The sequence below is a fragment of the Lolium perenne genome, chromosome 2, assembly GCF_019359855.2.
Source record: "Lolium perenne isolate Kyuss_39 chromosome 2, Kyuss_2.0, whole genome shotgun sequence".
NCBI lineage: Eukaryota > Viridiplantae > Streptophyta > Magnoliopsida > Poales > Poaceae > Lolium > Lolium perenne.
This window is the reverse complement of record NC_067245.2, coordinates 168,138,489-168,153,169: the sequence shown is the minus strand read 5'-3', so window position 1 is coordinate 168,153,169 and position 14,681 is coordinate 168,138,489. Positions and strand designations below refer to the sequence as shown.

General features: G+C 41.3%; 1 protein-coding gene across 1 annotated transcript; it reads right to left on the bottom strand.

Moving 5' to 3' along the window:
* Window positions 1-3,033: 3,033 nt before the first annotated feature.
* Window positions 3,034-3,556, bottom strand: LOC139835656 (uncharacterized). Its single transcript, XM_071825514.1, has 2 exons — window positions 3,164-3,556; window positions 3,034-3,054 (listed from the first exon to the last, which is right to left on the bottom strand). Exons 1-2 carry the CDS (start codon window positions 3,554-3,556, stop codon window positions 3,034-3,036), a joined length of 414 nt encoding a protein of 137 aa, XP_071681615.1.
* Between the last annotated feature and the right edge of the window lie 11,125 nt (window positions 3,557-14,681).

Here is a 14,681-nt window from a genome sequence, read left to right as displayed (position 1 = left end):
TTTCAATTTTATAATATCACCATCTACATCCTTATACTTTTGCATTTCACAAAGTTCAACAAAATTATTAAGATGGTCAGCAGCATCATCAGAACTAACACCAGAAAATTGCTCTCTCATAACAAGATTCAGTAAAGCGGGTTTAATTTCAAAGAATTCTGCTGTAGTAGCAGGTGGAGCAATAGGTGTGCATAGGAAATCATTATTATTTGTGCTTGTGAAGTCACACAACTTAGTGTTTTCAGGACTATTCATTTTAGCAATAGTAAATAAAGCAAACTAGATAAAGTAAATGCAAGTAACTAATTTTTGTGTGTTTTTGATATGGAGAACAAGACAGTAAATAAAGTAAAACTAGCAACTAATTTTTTTTGTGTTTTGTTTTAGTGCAGCAAACAAAGTAGTAAATAAAATAAAGCAAGACAAAAACAAAGTAAAGAGATTGGAAGTGGAGACTCCCCTTGCAGCGTGTCTTGATCTCCCCGGCAACGACGCCAGAAAAAGAGCTTGATGCGTGCAATTAACACACGTCCGTTGGGAACCCCAAGAGAAAGGTGTGATGCAGACAGTAGCAAGTTTTCCCTCAGAAAGAAACCAAGGTTTATCGAACCAGGAGGAGCCAAGAAGCACGTTGAAGGTTGATGGCGGCGAAGTGTAGTGCGGCGCAACACCAGGGATTCTGGCGCCAATGTGGAACCTGCACAACACAACCAAAGTACTTTGCCCCAACGTAACAGTGAGGTTGTCAATCTCACCGGCTTGCTGTGAACAAAGGATTAACCGTATTGTGTGGAAGATGATTGTTTGCGAAGAACAGTAAAGAACAAGTATTGCAGTAGATTGTATTTCAGATGTAAAGAATAGGACCGGGGTCCACAGTTCACTAGCGGTGTCTCTCCCATAAGATAATTAGCATGTTGGGTGAACGAATTACAGTTGGGCAATTGACAAATAAAGAAGGCATAACAATGCACATACATATATCATGATGAGTACTATGAGATTTAATCAGGGCATTACGACAAAGTACATAGACCACCATCCAGCATGCATCTATGCCTAAAAAGTCCACTTTCAGGTTATCATCCGAACCCCTTCCGGTATTAAGTTGCAAGCAACAGACAATTGCATTAAGTATGATGCGTAATGTAATCAACACAAATATCCTTAGACAAAGCATCGATGTTTTATCCCTAGTGGCAACAGCACATCCACAACCTTAGAACTTTCACACTGTCCTGCATTTAATGGAGGCATGAACCCACTATCGAGCATAAATACTCCCTCTTGGAGTCACAAGTATCAACTTGGCCAGAGCCTCTACTAGCAACGGAGAGCATGCAAGAACATAAACAACTCATATATGATAGATTGATAATCAACTTGACATAGTATTCAATATTTATCGGACCCATAGTCCAGGGGTGAACTACTCACACATCGATCCGGAGGCGATCATGGCGATGAAGAGACCTCCGGGAGATGATTCCCCTCTCCGGCAGGGTGCTGGAGGCGATCTCCTGAATCCCCCGAGATGGGATTGGAGGCGGCGGCGTCTCTGGAAGGTTTTCCGTATCGTGGCTCTCGGTACTGGGGGTTTCGCGACGAAGACTTTAAGTAGGCAGAAGGGCCGGTCAGGGGGCCACACGAGGGCCCCACACAACAGGCCGGTGCGGCCAAGGCCCAGGCCGCGCCGCCCTAGTGTGGCGTCGCCTCGTGGCCCCACTTCGTTTCCTCTTCGGACTTCTGGAAGCTTCGTGGAAAAATAGGCCCCTGGGCGTTGATTTCGTCCAATTCCGAGAATATTTCCCTACTAGGATTTCTGAAACCAAAAACAGCAGAAACAAAGAATCGGCTCTTCAAAGATCTCGTCAATAGGTTAGTGCCAGAAAATGCATAATAATGACATATAATGTGTATAAAACATGTGAGTATCATCATAAAAGTAGCATGGAACATAAGAAATTATAGATACGTTTGGGACGTATCAATCATCTATGAAAGTAAGAACATAACGATAACCACCGCGCGATGCTACACTCATTGGTCCACATACATCAGTATGTATGATTTCCAACAAGTCTGTAGCTCGCTCCATAATACCAGAGAATGGAGTCTTAGTAATTTTTCCCATCAGACATGCCTCGCATCTATCAAGTGATTCAAAATCAAGTGATACAAGTAGTCCATCAGAATGGAGTTTCTTCATGTGTTTCACTCCAATATGACCAAGACAACAATGCCACATATATGTAGAATTATCATTTAATTTCTTTCGTTTAGCATCAATGTTATGTATATGTGTATCACTACTATCGAGATTTGATAGAAATGAACCATTCATCTCAGGTGCATGACCATAAAAGATATTATTCATATAAATCGAACAACCATTATTCTCAGACTTGAATGAATAACCGCTTTGCAATAAACAAGATCCAGATATAATGTTCATGCTTAACGCAGGCACCAAATAATAGTTATTTAGATTTAAAACTAACCCCGATGGTAGATGTAGAGGGAGCGTGTCGACGGCGATCACATCGACCTTGGATCCATTTTCAACGCGCATCATCACCTCGTCCCTCGCTAGTCTTCGTTTATTCTGTAGCTCCTGTTTCGAGTTACAAATATGAGCAACCGTACCAGTATCAAATACCCAGGCACTACTACGATTACTAGTAAGATAGACATCAATAACATGTATATCAGATATACCTTTCTTTTTTATGTTGCCGCTCTTCAGATCTGCCAGGTACTTTGAGCAGTTCCGCTTCCAGTGTCCCTCTTGTTTGCAGTAATAGCACACAGTATCAGGTTTAGGGCCAGTCTTGGGTTTCTTAGGAGGTGCGTCAGCTTTCTTGCCGCCCTTTTTGAATTTACCCTTTTCCTTAGACTTGCCCTGCTTCTTGAACTTGGTGGTCTTATTGACCATCAACACTTGGTGCTCTTTCTTTATCTCCACTTCAGCAGTTTTCAGCATTGAGAAGAGTTCAGGTAACGTCTTGTTCATGCATTGCATGTTGTAGTTCATCACGAAGTTCTTGTAACTAGCTGGCAGTGATTTAAGAACACAATGAATCCTCAAGGCGTTAGGAATCGTTATTCCCAAGTCTTGGAGTTTCTTCGCATGCCCAGACATCTTGAGCACGTGCTCACTAACGGAGCTGCCTTCTTCCATTCTACAGTTAAAGAACTTTTCAGAAGCATCATAGCTTTCCATGGCCGCATGAGTTTCAAATATCGTTTTGAGCTCACTGATTATATCATGAGGGTCGTGGTTCTCAAAGCGTTTTTGAAGCTCCGATTCTAAACCATAGAGGATGGCACACTGAACTGTGGAGTATTGTGTCTTCCCAGTGAGGTAAACAGCTTTAGCCTCATTGGTAGCTGTTTCTGCAGGTGGGTCACCCAATGGTGCTTCGAGCACATTGAGCAGTTGTCCAGCAGTGAGGACAATCCTCAAGTTACGGAACCAATCCGCAAAGTTGCTTCCATTGTTTTTCAGCTTTTCTTTCTCTAGGAATGAATTAAACTTGATGGTAGGGGTCGCCATAATCTACAACATATTTGCAAAAGTTTAGACTAAGTTTATGAAAAATTGAGTTTACTATTAATTTGAAATTAACTAGGTGAACTCCCACTCAAAACAATATCCCTCGAATTGTCTTAGTGATTACACAAACCAAATCAACTACACCAAGTCCGATCATCAAGTCTTAGCAACGGTGCTAACTAAGGATGAACACTTCATTATCTTGATTTTTAGTGAAAGGAATCATCTTATAATGCTACTGTCGTGATCTAAGCAATATAAGATGCATAAAAGGATTAACATCACATGAAATTCATATGTGATATGATATGGCCCTTTAGTCTTTGCGCCTTTGATCTTTATCTCCAAAGCACGGACATGATCTCCATCATCAACGGGCATGATCTCCATCATCGTCGGCGTAGCGTCAAGGTGAATGGCGCCGTCTTCATGGTTGTTCACCGCGTGTAGCAACTATTACAACTACTTTGAAATAATGCCACAACAAGAAATATAAAGACAACCATAAGGCTCCTGTCGGTTGCCACAATAAAATAATGATCTTCTCATACATATTCATCATCACATTATGGCTATATCACATCACCAAACCCTGCAAAAACAAGTTAGACGCCTCTAATTTGGTTTGCATATTTTACGTGGTTTAGGGTTTTCGAGTAAGATCCAATCTACCTACGAACATGAACCACAACGCTGATACTAGTGTTGTCAATTGAAATAGTAGATTGAATCTTAACTATGGTGAGAGAGACAGACACCCGCAAAACCACTTATGCAATACAAGTTGCATGTCGAGCGTGGAGCAAGTCTCATGAACGCGGTCATGTAAAGTTAGCTCGGGCCGTTTCATCACACCATACCTCAAGATGAAAAGTACACATAACAAGAAACAACAAAAGAATCAACGCCCACAAAACCATTGTGTTCTACTCGTGCAACCAATCTATGCATAGACACGGCTCTGATACCACTGTAGGGATTTGTAGCATTGAAAACAAAAAATTCCTACCGCAAGAACGAATAACAAGCCAAGATCTAATCTAGTAGATGGTAGCAACAAGGTGAAGATCTTCATACCCTTGAAGATCGCTAAGCGTTAACGTGATTAGATCTCGTGGTTGATGTAGTCGATCACTTGCCGCTTGCAAAAGCGCGTAGAAGATCTTGACGGTCACAGTCGGGCAGCACCTCCGTACCCGGTCACACATTCGGTGTTGATGACGACATACTTCTCCTTGTTCCAGCGGGCGGCGTATGTAGTAGATCCTCCTCGGAATCTCGACAGCACGATGGCGTGGTGGCGGTGGTGGTGGAGATCTCCGGCAGGGCTTCGCCTAAGCACCGCGGGAGTAACGGGAGGAGGGGGGATAGGGTTTAGGGAGAGGGGGCACTTCGGGCGCTGGCCTTGGGTGCCCTTGGGTGGTGCAGCTCAAGTGGTGGCCGGTCCCCTCCCTCTCCTCCTCATTATATAGGTGGAACCCCTAGGGTTTGCCCAAAGATTCGAATAAGAGTCCAACTCAAAAACTTACCATATGGTGAAACCTAGGGGAAGTGGGACTCCTCCCTTTCCTTTCCCTATGGCCGGCCATGGAGGTGGAGTCCACCATGGACTCCACCTTCCCCTTTGGCTGGCCAGCTAGGGTTGGTGGAGTCCATCCGGGTGGACTCCACCTTCCCCTTTGGCTGGCCGGCTAGGGTTGGTGGAGTCCATCCGGGACTCCACCTTCCATGGTGATTTCTTCCGGAAGGTTCTAGAACATTCTAGCACCTTCCATAAATGCATCGGATCATTTCCAAACTTGGAAAGTGACTTCCTATATATGAATCTTATTCTCCGGACCATTCTGGAACTCCTCGTGATGTCCTGGATCCCATCCGAGACTCCGAACAACATTCGAACTTCATTCCATATTCCATATCTACTTAAAACGACATCAAACCTTAAGTGTGTCACCCTACGGTTCAAGAACTATGCGGACATGATCGAGACCCTCTCCGATCAATAACTAATAGTGGGACCTGGAGATCCATAATAGCTCCCACATATTCAACGATTACTTTGTGATCGAAAGAACTATTCACATAAAATAACAATTCCCTTTGTCTCGCGATATTTTACTTATCCGAAGTTTGATCGTCGGTATCTCCATACCTAGTTCAACATCGTTACTGATAAGTACTCTTTACTCGTACCGTGATATGATATCTCTTGTGAACCAGTCACATGCTTGCAAGCTAATCAGATATCATTCCACCGAGAGGGCCCAGAGTATATCTATCCGTCATTAGGATGGACAAATCCCACTATTGATACAAGTGCCTCAACCCTATACTTTCTGAACACTTAATGCCACCTTTATAACAACCCATTTACGCAGTAGTGTTTGGTGTCATCAAAGCATCCATCCGGTGTAGGTGATTAACAAGATCTCATGGTCGAAGGATTAAGTTACTATGCATATTAAAGCTTGAAGCATAAAGAACTAAATGACTTGATCATATGCTACGCTTACTATGGGTGTATGTCCATCACATCATTCACCTAATGATATGGCCTTGTTATTAATAACATCCAATGTTCATGATCATGAAACTATGATTATCTATTAATCAACAATCTAGTCTAACAAGAGGCTTACTAGGGACTCTTTTATGTTTACATAACACACATGCATTAATGTTTCCGGTTAATACAATAATAGCATGAGATGCAAACTATTATCATAAACACAAAGATATAATAATAACCACTTTATTATTGCCTCTTGGGCATATCTCCAACATGTAATACCTGAACAGTTCTGGATATGCTTTCCTTAAGTCCTCCTCTTTCTCCCAGGTGGCTTCCCTCTCAGGATGGTGTTTCCACTGTATCTTGCAATGTTTGATAGCTCTGTTTCTGAGTTGTTTCCAGTTCTCTTCCAGAATCTTGGCTGGCTTCTCAATATAGGTCAAATATGGCTGAAGATCTAGGTCTTCAAGGGATACTGGCTCATCTGGTGTCTTTTAACATCTCCGTAGTTGTGACACATGAAATACATTGTGTACTTGGGCTAACTATCCCGGTAGTTTCAGTTCGAAGGCTGACCCTCGGTTCGGACTCAATATCTTGAAAGGTCCGATGTATCTGGGGCTGAGTTTCCCCTTCACTCTGAATCTCTAAAGACCTTTCATAAGACTAACCTTTAGGTATATCATGTCTCCAACTTTTGGTTCCCATGTCCTCCTCTTTTGATCTGCATAACTCTTATGACGGCTTTGAGCTATCTTAAGTCTGTCCCTACCCTAATCACATCGATAATTTGTTGTTTCTCCTTGACATAATCTGGCTCAAACTCTTTGCTTGAACCTGCCTCATACCAACAGATAGGTGATCTACACTTCCTTCCGTACAAAGCCTCAAATGGTGCCATCTTGATGCTGCTTTGATAGATGTTATTGTATGAAAACTCTGCTAAAGATAAGTGTTCTTCCCATGATCCTCCGAAATCTAGGGCACAAGCCCTAAGCATGTCCTCTAGTATCTGGTTTGTCCTTGATGGCGCGTGAAGCACACGTCTGTTGGGAACCCCAAGAGGAAGGTGTGATGCGTACAACAGCAAGTTTTCCCTCAGTAAGAAACCAAGGTTATCGAACCAGTAGGATATGAAGGCCACGTGAAGGTTGTTGGCGGAGGAGTGTAGTGCGGTGATGGCGTGTAACTCACACGTTCGTTGGGAACCCCAAGAGGAAGGTATGATGCGCACAGTAGCAAGTTTTCCCTCAGAAAGAAACCAAGGTTTATCAAACCAGGAGGAGCCAAGAAGCACGTTGAAGGTTGATGGTGGCGGGATGTAGTGCGGCACAACACCAGGGATTCCGGCGCCAACGTGGAACCTGCACAACACAACCAAAGTACTTTGCCCCAACGAAACAGTGAGGTTGTCAATCTCACCGGCTTGCTGTAACAAAGGATTAACCGTATTGTGTGGAAGATGATTGTTTGCAGAAAACAGTAGAACAAGTATTGCAGTAGATTGTATGCGATGTAAAGAATAGGACCGGGGTCCACAGTTCACTAGAGGTGTCTCTCCCATAAGATAAATAGCATGTTGGGTGAACAAATTACAGTCGGGCAATTGACAAATAGAGAGGGCATGACAATGCACATACATGATATGATAAGTATTGTGAGATTTAATTGGGCATTACGACAAAGTACATAGACCGCTATCCAGCATGCATCTATGCCTAAAAAGTCCACCTTCAGGTTATCATCCGAACCCCTTCCAGTATTAAGTTGCAAAACAACAGACAATTGCATTAAGTATGGTGCGTAATGTAATCAATAACTACATCCTCGGACATAGCATCAATGTTTTATCCCTAGTGGCAACAGCACATCCACAACCTTAGAACTTTCATCCTTTGTCCCGCATTTAATGGAGGCATGAACCCACTATCGAGCATAAATACTCCCTCTTGGAGTTAAGAGCAAAAACTTGGCCAGAGCCTCTACTAATAACGGAGAGCATGCAAGATCATAAACAACACATAGGTAATAGATTGATAATTAACATAACATAGTATTCTCTATCCATCGGATCCCGACAAACACAACATATAGCATTACAGATAGATGATCTCGATCATGTTAGGCAGCTCACAAGATCCAACAATGAAGCACATAAGGAGAAGACGACCATCTAGCTACTGCTATGGACCCATAGTCCAGGGGTGAACTACTCACTCATCACTCCGGAGGTGACCATGGCGGTGAAGAGTCCTCCAGGAGATGATTCCCCTCTCCCGGCAGGTGCCGGAGGTGATCTCCGTAATCCCCCGAGATGGGATTGGCGGCGGCGGCGTCTCGATGGAAGGTTTTCCGTATCGTGGCTCTCGGTACTGGGGGTTTCACGACGAAGGCTTTAAGTAGGCGGAAGGGCAACGCGGGGGGCCACACGAGGGCCCCACACGCCAGGGCCGCGCGGCCTAGGGCTGGGCCGCGCCGCCCTGTTGTGGCGGCGCCTCGTGGCCCCACTTCCTTTCCCCCTCGGTCTTTTGGAAGCTTCGTGCAAAAATAGGACCCTGGGCGTTGATTTCGTCCAATTCCGAGAATATTTCTTTACTAGGATTTCTGAAACCAAAAACAGCAGAAAACAACAACTGACTCTTCGGCATCTTGTTAATAGGTTAGTGCCGGAAAATGCATAAATACGACATATAATGTGTATAAAACATGTAGATATCATCAATAATGTGGCATGGAACATAAGAAATTATCGATACGTCGGAGATGTATCAGCATCCCCAAGCTTAGTTCCTGCTCGTCCCGAGCAGGTAAACGATAACAAAGATAATTTCTGGAGTGACATGCCATCATAACCTTGATCATACTATTGTAAGCATATGTAATGAATGCAGCGATCAAAACAATGGTAATGACATGAGTAAACAACTGAATCATAAAGCAAAGACTTTTCATGAATAGTACTTCAAGACAAGCATCAATAAGTCTTGCATAAGAGTTAACTCATAAAGCAATAAATCAAAGTAAAGGTATTGAAGCAACACAAAGGAAGATTAAGTTTCAGCGGTTGCTTTCAACTTATAACATGTATATCTCATGGATAATTGTCAACATAGAGTAATATAACAAGTGCAATATGCAAGTATGTAGGAATCAATGCACAGTTCACACAAGTGGTAGATCTCCCTTACTTCAGACAAGACGGACATGCATAGCAACTCACATGATATTCAACAAAGAGTAGTTGATGGCGTCCCCAGGAACATGGTTATCGCACAACAAGCAACTTAATAAGAGATAAAGTGCATAAGTACATATTCAATACCACAATAGTTTTTAAGGCTATTTTGTCCCATGAGCTATATATTGCAAAGGCGAATGATGGAAATTTAAAGGTAGCACTCAAGCAATTTACTTTGGAATGGCGGAGAAATACCATGTAGTAGGTAGGTATGGTGGACACAAATGGCATAGTGGTTGGCTCAAGGATTTTGGATGCATGAGAAGTATTTCCTCTCGATACAAGGTTTAGGCTAGCAAGGTTATTTGAAACAAACACAAGGATGAACCGGTGCAGCAAAACTCACATAAAAGACATATTGTAAACATTATAAGACTCTACACCGTCTTCCTTGTTGTTCAAAACTCAATACTAGAAATTATCTAGACTTTAGAGAGACCAAATATGCAAACCAAATTTTAGCAAGCTCTATGTGTTTCTTCATTAATGGGTGCAAAGTATATGATGCAAGAGCTTAAACATGAGCACAACAATTGCCAAGTATCAAATTATCCAAGACATTTTAGAATTACTACATGTAGCATTTCCCGATTCCAACCATATAACAATTTAACGAAGGAGATTCAACCTTCGCCATGAATACTATGAGTAAAGCCTAAGGACATATTTGTCCATATGCAACAGCGGAGCGTGTCTCTCTCCCACGCAACGAATGCTAGGATCCATTTTATTCAAACAAAAACAAAAACAAAAACAAAAACAAACAGACGCTCCAAGCAAAGTACATAAGATGTGACTGAATAAAAATATAGTTTCAGGGGAGGAACCTGATGATGTTGTCGATGAAGAAGGGGATGCCTTGGGCATCCCCAAGCTTAGACGCTTGAGTCTTCTTAGAATATGCAGGGGTGAACCACCGGGGCATCCCCAAGCTTAGAGCTTTCACTCCTCTTGATCTTAGTATATCATACTCCTCTCTTGACCCTTGAAAACTTCCTTCACACCAAACTTCAAGCAAACTCATTAGAGGGTTAGTGCACAATCAAAAATTCACATGTTCAGAGGTGACACAATCATTATTAATACTTGTGGACATTGCACAAAGCTACTGGATATTAATGGATCAAAGAAATTCATCCAACATAGCAAAAGGGGCAATGCGAAATAAAAGGCAGAATCTGTCAAAAACAGAACAGTTCGTAAAGACGAATTTTAAAATGGCACCAGACTTGCTCAAATGAAAATGCCCAAATTGAATGAAAGTTGCGTACATATCTGAGGATCACGCACGTAAATTGGCGTATTTTTCTGAGCTACCTACAGAGAGGCAGGTCGAAATTCGTGACAGCAAAGAAATCTGTAACTGCGCAGTAATCCAAATCTAGTATGAACCTTACTATCAAAGACTTTACTTGGCACAACAAAACACAAAACTAAGATAAGGAGAGGTTGCTACAGTAGTAAACAACTTCCAAGACTCAAATATAAAACAAAAATACTGTAGTAAAAACATGGGTTGTCTCCCATAAGCGCTTTTCTTTAACGCCTTTCAGCTAGGCGCAGAAAGTGTGTATCAAGTGTTATCAAGAGATGAAGCATCGACATTACCTTGGGCTTTACCCTTACCTTTCTTGTTCTTTTTCTTACTCTTTGATTTAGGGAATATATGTCTACCCCTAGGTGTAGAGGTGAATTTTAGGGTGCCTTCTCCCATATCTATGACTGCTCCCAATAGTTTCAGCAGGGATCTTCCGAGTGTGATTTGTCCTGTTCCTGCACATTCAATAACAAGATAATCAATGGATATTGTTCTCCCAGGAATGGTTGTATGCACACCCGCAGCTATTCCTTTAGGAATTATAACAGAGTTATCAATAAGAGTTATTCCTTCTCCCCCTTCAACGAATCCCCAAAGTTGCAAAGATTAATGAATACTCCTAAGCATTAAGCAAAATTCAGACATAATATCACAATTGGCATGAAGAGTTTGGTCACCGATAACAATTTTAATAGTAGGATCCCATAATGAAGGTTCAGAGTTCACTAAAACTTGATCAAGACGGTTACGAACATATCTATAATTTTCATTCAAGCGAGATGCTCTTGTCTCAAGAGTGTTTAATCTATTATAAATGCTAATAAGGGCTGAATCAAAGTTATTAGCTGAATCATGTGATGCAACCAACTTTTTTATGGCATTAAAAGCTTGATCCCCATTGCAATGAAGGAAATCTCCTCCCACTACAGCATCCAAGGCATATCTATAGCGAATCATAAGACCAAAATAAAAATTACTAAGGAGCAAACTTAGCGTCATTTGAGGTTCAGCTTTACGATAAGAAGTAAAAATTCTCGACCAAGCATCTTTAAAACTCTCCTCATCCCCTTGTTTAAAAGTAAAAACTAATTCCTCAGTTGAAGAAGTAACAGGTGCAGAGCTAGACATGATAACAAAAAGTAGACTAAATGCAAGTAACTAATTTTTTGTGTGTTTTTGATATAGAGTGCAAGGCAGTAAATAAAGTAAAGCTAGCAACTAATTTTTTTTGTGTTTTGATATAATGCAGCAAACAAGAAAGTAAATAAAGTAAAGCAAGACAAAAACAAAGTAAAGAGATTGGATTGTGGAGACTCCCCTTGCAGCGTGTCTTGATCTCCCTGGCAACGGCGCCAGAAAATATGCTTGTCCGCACCTAATAGTGCCCGCACCTTGTCCTAATTAGCTTGGACTAACGGATCATCGCAATACACATGTTTTAACCAAGTGTCACAAAGGGGTACCTCCATGCCGCCTGTACAAAGGTCTAAGGAGAAAGCTCGCATTTTGGATTTCTCGCTTTTGATTATTCTCAACTTAGACATCCATACCGAGACAACATGGACAACAGATAATGGACTCCTCTTTAATGCATAAGCATGTAGCAACAATTAGTGTTCTCATATGAGATTGAGGATATATGTCCAAGACTGATACTTCCACCATGATTCATGGCTTTAGTTAGCGGCCCATTGTTCTTCTCTAACAATATGCATGCTCTAACCATTAAGTGGTAGATCTCCCTTACTTCAGACAAGACGGACATGCATAGCAACTCACATGATATTCAACAAAGAGTAGTTGATGGCGTCCCCAGGAACATGGTTATCGCACAACAAGCAACTTAATAAGAGATAAAGTGCATAAGTACATATTCAATACCACAATAGTTTTTAAGGCTATTTCGTCCCATGAGCTATATATTGCAAAGGCGAATGATGGAAATTTAAAGGTAGCACTCAAGCAATTTACTTTGGAATGGCGGAGAAATACCATGTAGTAGGTAGGTATGGTGGACACAAATGGCATAGTGGTTGGCTCAAGGATTTTGGATGCATGAGAAGTATTTCCTCTCGATACAAGGTTTAGGCTAGCAAGGTTATTTGAAACAAACACAAGGATGAACCGGTGCAGCAAAACTCACATAAAAGACATATTGTAAACATTATAAGACTCTACACCGTCTTCCTTGTTGTTCAAAACTCAATACTAGAAATTATCTAGACTTTAGAGAGACCAAATATGCAAACCAAATTTTAGCAAGCTCTATGTGTTTCTTCATTAATGGGTGCAAAGTATATGATGCAAGAGCTTAAACATGAGCACAACAATTGCCAAGTATCAAATTATCCAAGACATTTTAGAATTACTACATGTAGCATTTCCCGATTCCAACCATATAACAATTTAACGAAGGAGATTCAACCTTCGCCATGAATACTATGAGTAAAGCCTAAGGACATATTTGTCCATATGCAACAGCGGAGCGTGTCTCTCTCCCACACAACGAATGCTAGGATCCATTTTATTCAAACAAAAACAAAAACAAAAACAAAAACAAACAGACGCTCCAAGCAAAGTACATAAGATGTGACTGAATAAAAATATAGTTTCAGGGGAGGAACCTGATGATGTTGTCGATGAAGAAGGGGATGCCTTGGGCATCCCCAAGCTTAGACGCTTGAGTCTTCTTAGAATATGCAGGGGTGAACCACCGGGGCATCCCCAAGCTTAGAGCTTTCACTCCTCTTGATCTTAGTATATCATACTCCTCTCTTGACCCTTGAAAACTTCCTTCACACCAAACTTCAAGCAAACTCATTAGAGGGTTAGTGCACAATCAAAAATTCACATGTTCAGAGGTGACACAATCATTATTAATACTTGTGGACATTGCACAAAGCTACTGGATATTAATGGATCAAAGAAATTCATCCAACATAGCAAAAGGGGCAATGCGAAATAAAAGGCAGAATCTGTCAAAAACAGAACAGTTCGTAAAGACGAATTTTAAAATGGCACCAGACTTGCTCAAATGAAAATGCCCAAATTGAATGAAAGTTGCGTACATATCTGAGGATCACGCACGTAAATTGGCATATTTTTCTGAGCTACCTACAGAGAGGCAGGTCGAAATTCGTGACAGCAAAGAAATCTGTAACTGCGCAGTAATCCAAATCTAGTATGAACCTTACTATCAAAGACTTTACTTGGCACAACAAAACACAAAACTAAGATAAGGAGAGGTTGCTACAGTAGTAAACAACTTCCAAGACTCAAATATAAAACAAAAATACTGTAGTAAAAACATGGGTTGTCTCCCATAAGCGCTTTTCTTTAACGCCTTTCAGCTAGGCGCAGAAAGTGTGTATCAAGTGTTATCAAGAGATGAAGCATCGACATTACCTTGGGCTTTACCCTTACCTTTCTTGTTCTTTTTCTTACTCTTTGATTTAGGGAATATATGTCTACCCCTAGGTATAGAGGTGAATTTTAGGGTGCCTTCTCCCATATCTATGACTGCTCCCAATAGTTTCAGCAGGGATCTTCCGAGTGTGATTTGTCCTGTTCCTGCACATTCAATAACAAGATAATCAATGGATATTGTTCTCCCAGGAATGGTTGTATGCACACCCGCAGCTATTCCTTTAGGAATTATAACAGAGTTATCAATAAGAGTTATTCCTTCTCCCCCTTCAACGAATCCCCAAAGTTGCAAAGATTAATGAATACTCCTAAGCATTAAGCAAAATTCAGACATAATATCACAATTGGCATGAAGAGTTTGGTCACCGATAACAATTTTAATAGTAGGATCCCATAATGAAGGTTCAGAGTTCACTAAAACTTGATCAAGACGGTTACGAACATATCTATAATTTTCATTCAAGCGAGATGCTCTTGTCTCAAGAGTGTTTAATCTATTATAAATGCTAATAAGGGCTGAATCAAAGTTATTAGCTGAATCATGTGATGCAACCAACTTTTTTATGGCATTAAAAGCTTGATCCCCATTGCAATGAAGGAAATCTCCTCCCACTACAGCATCCAAGGCATA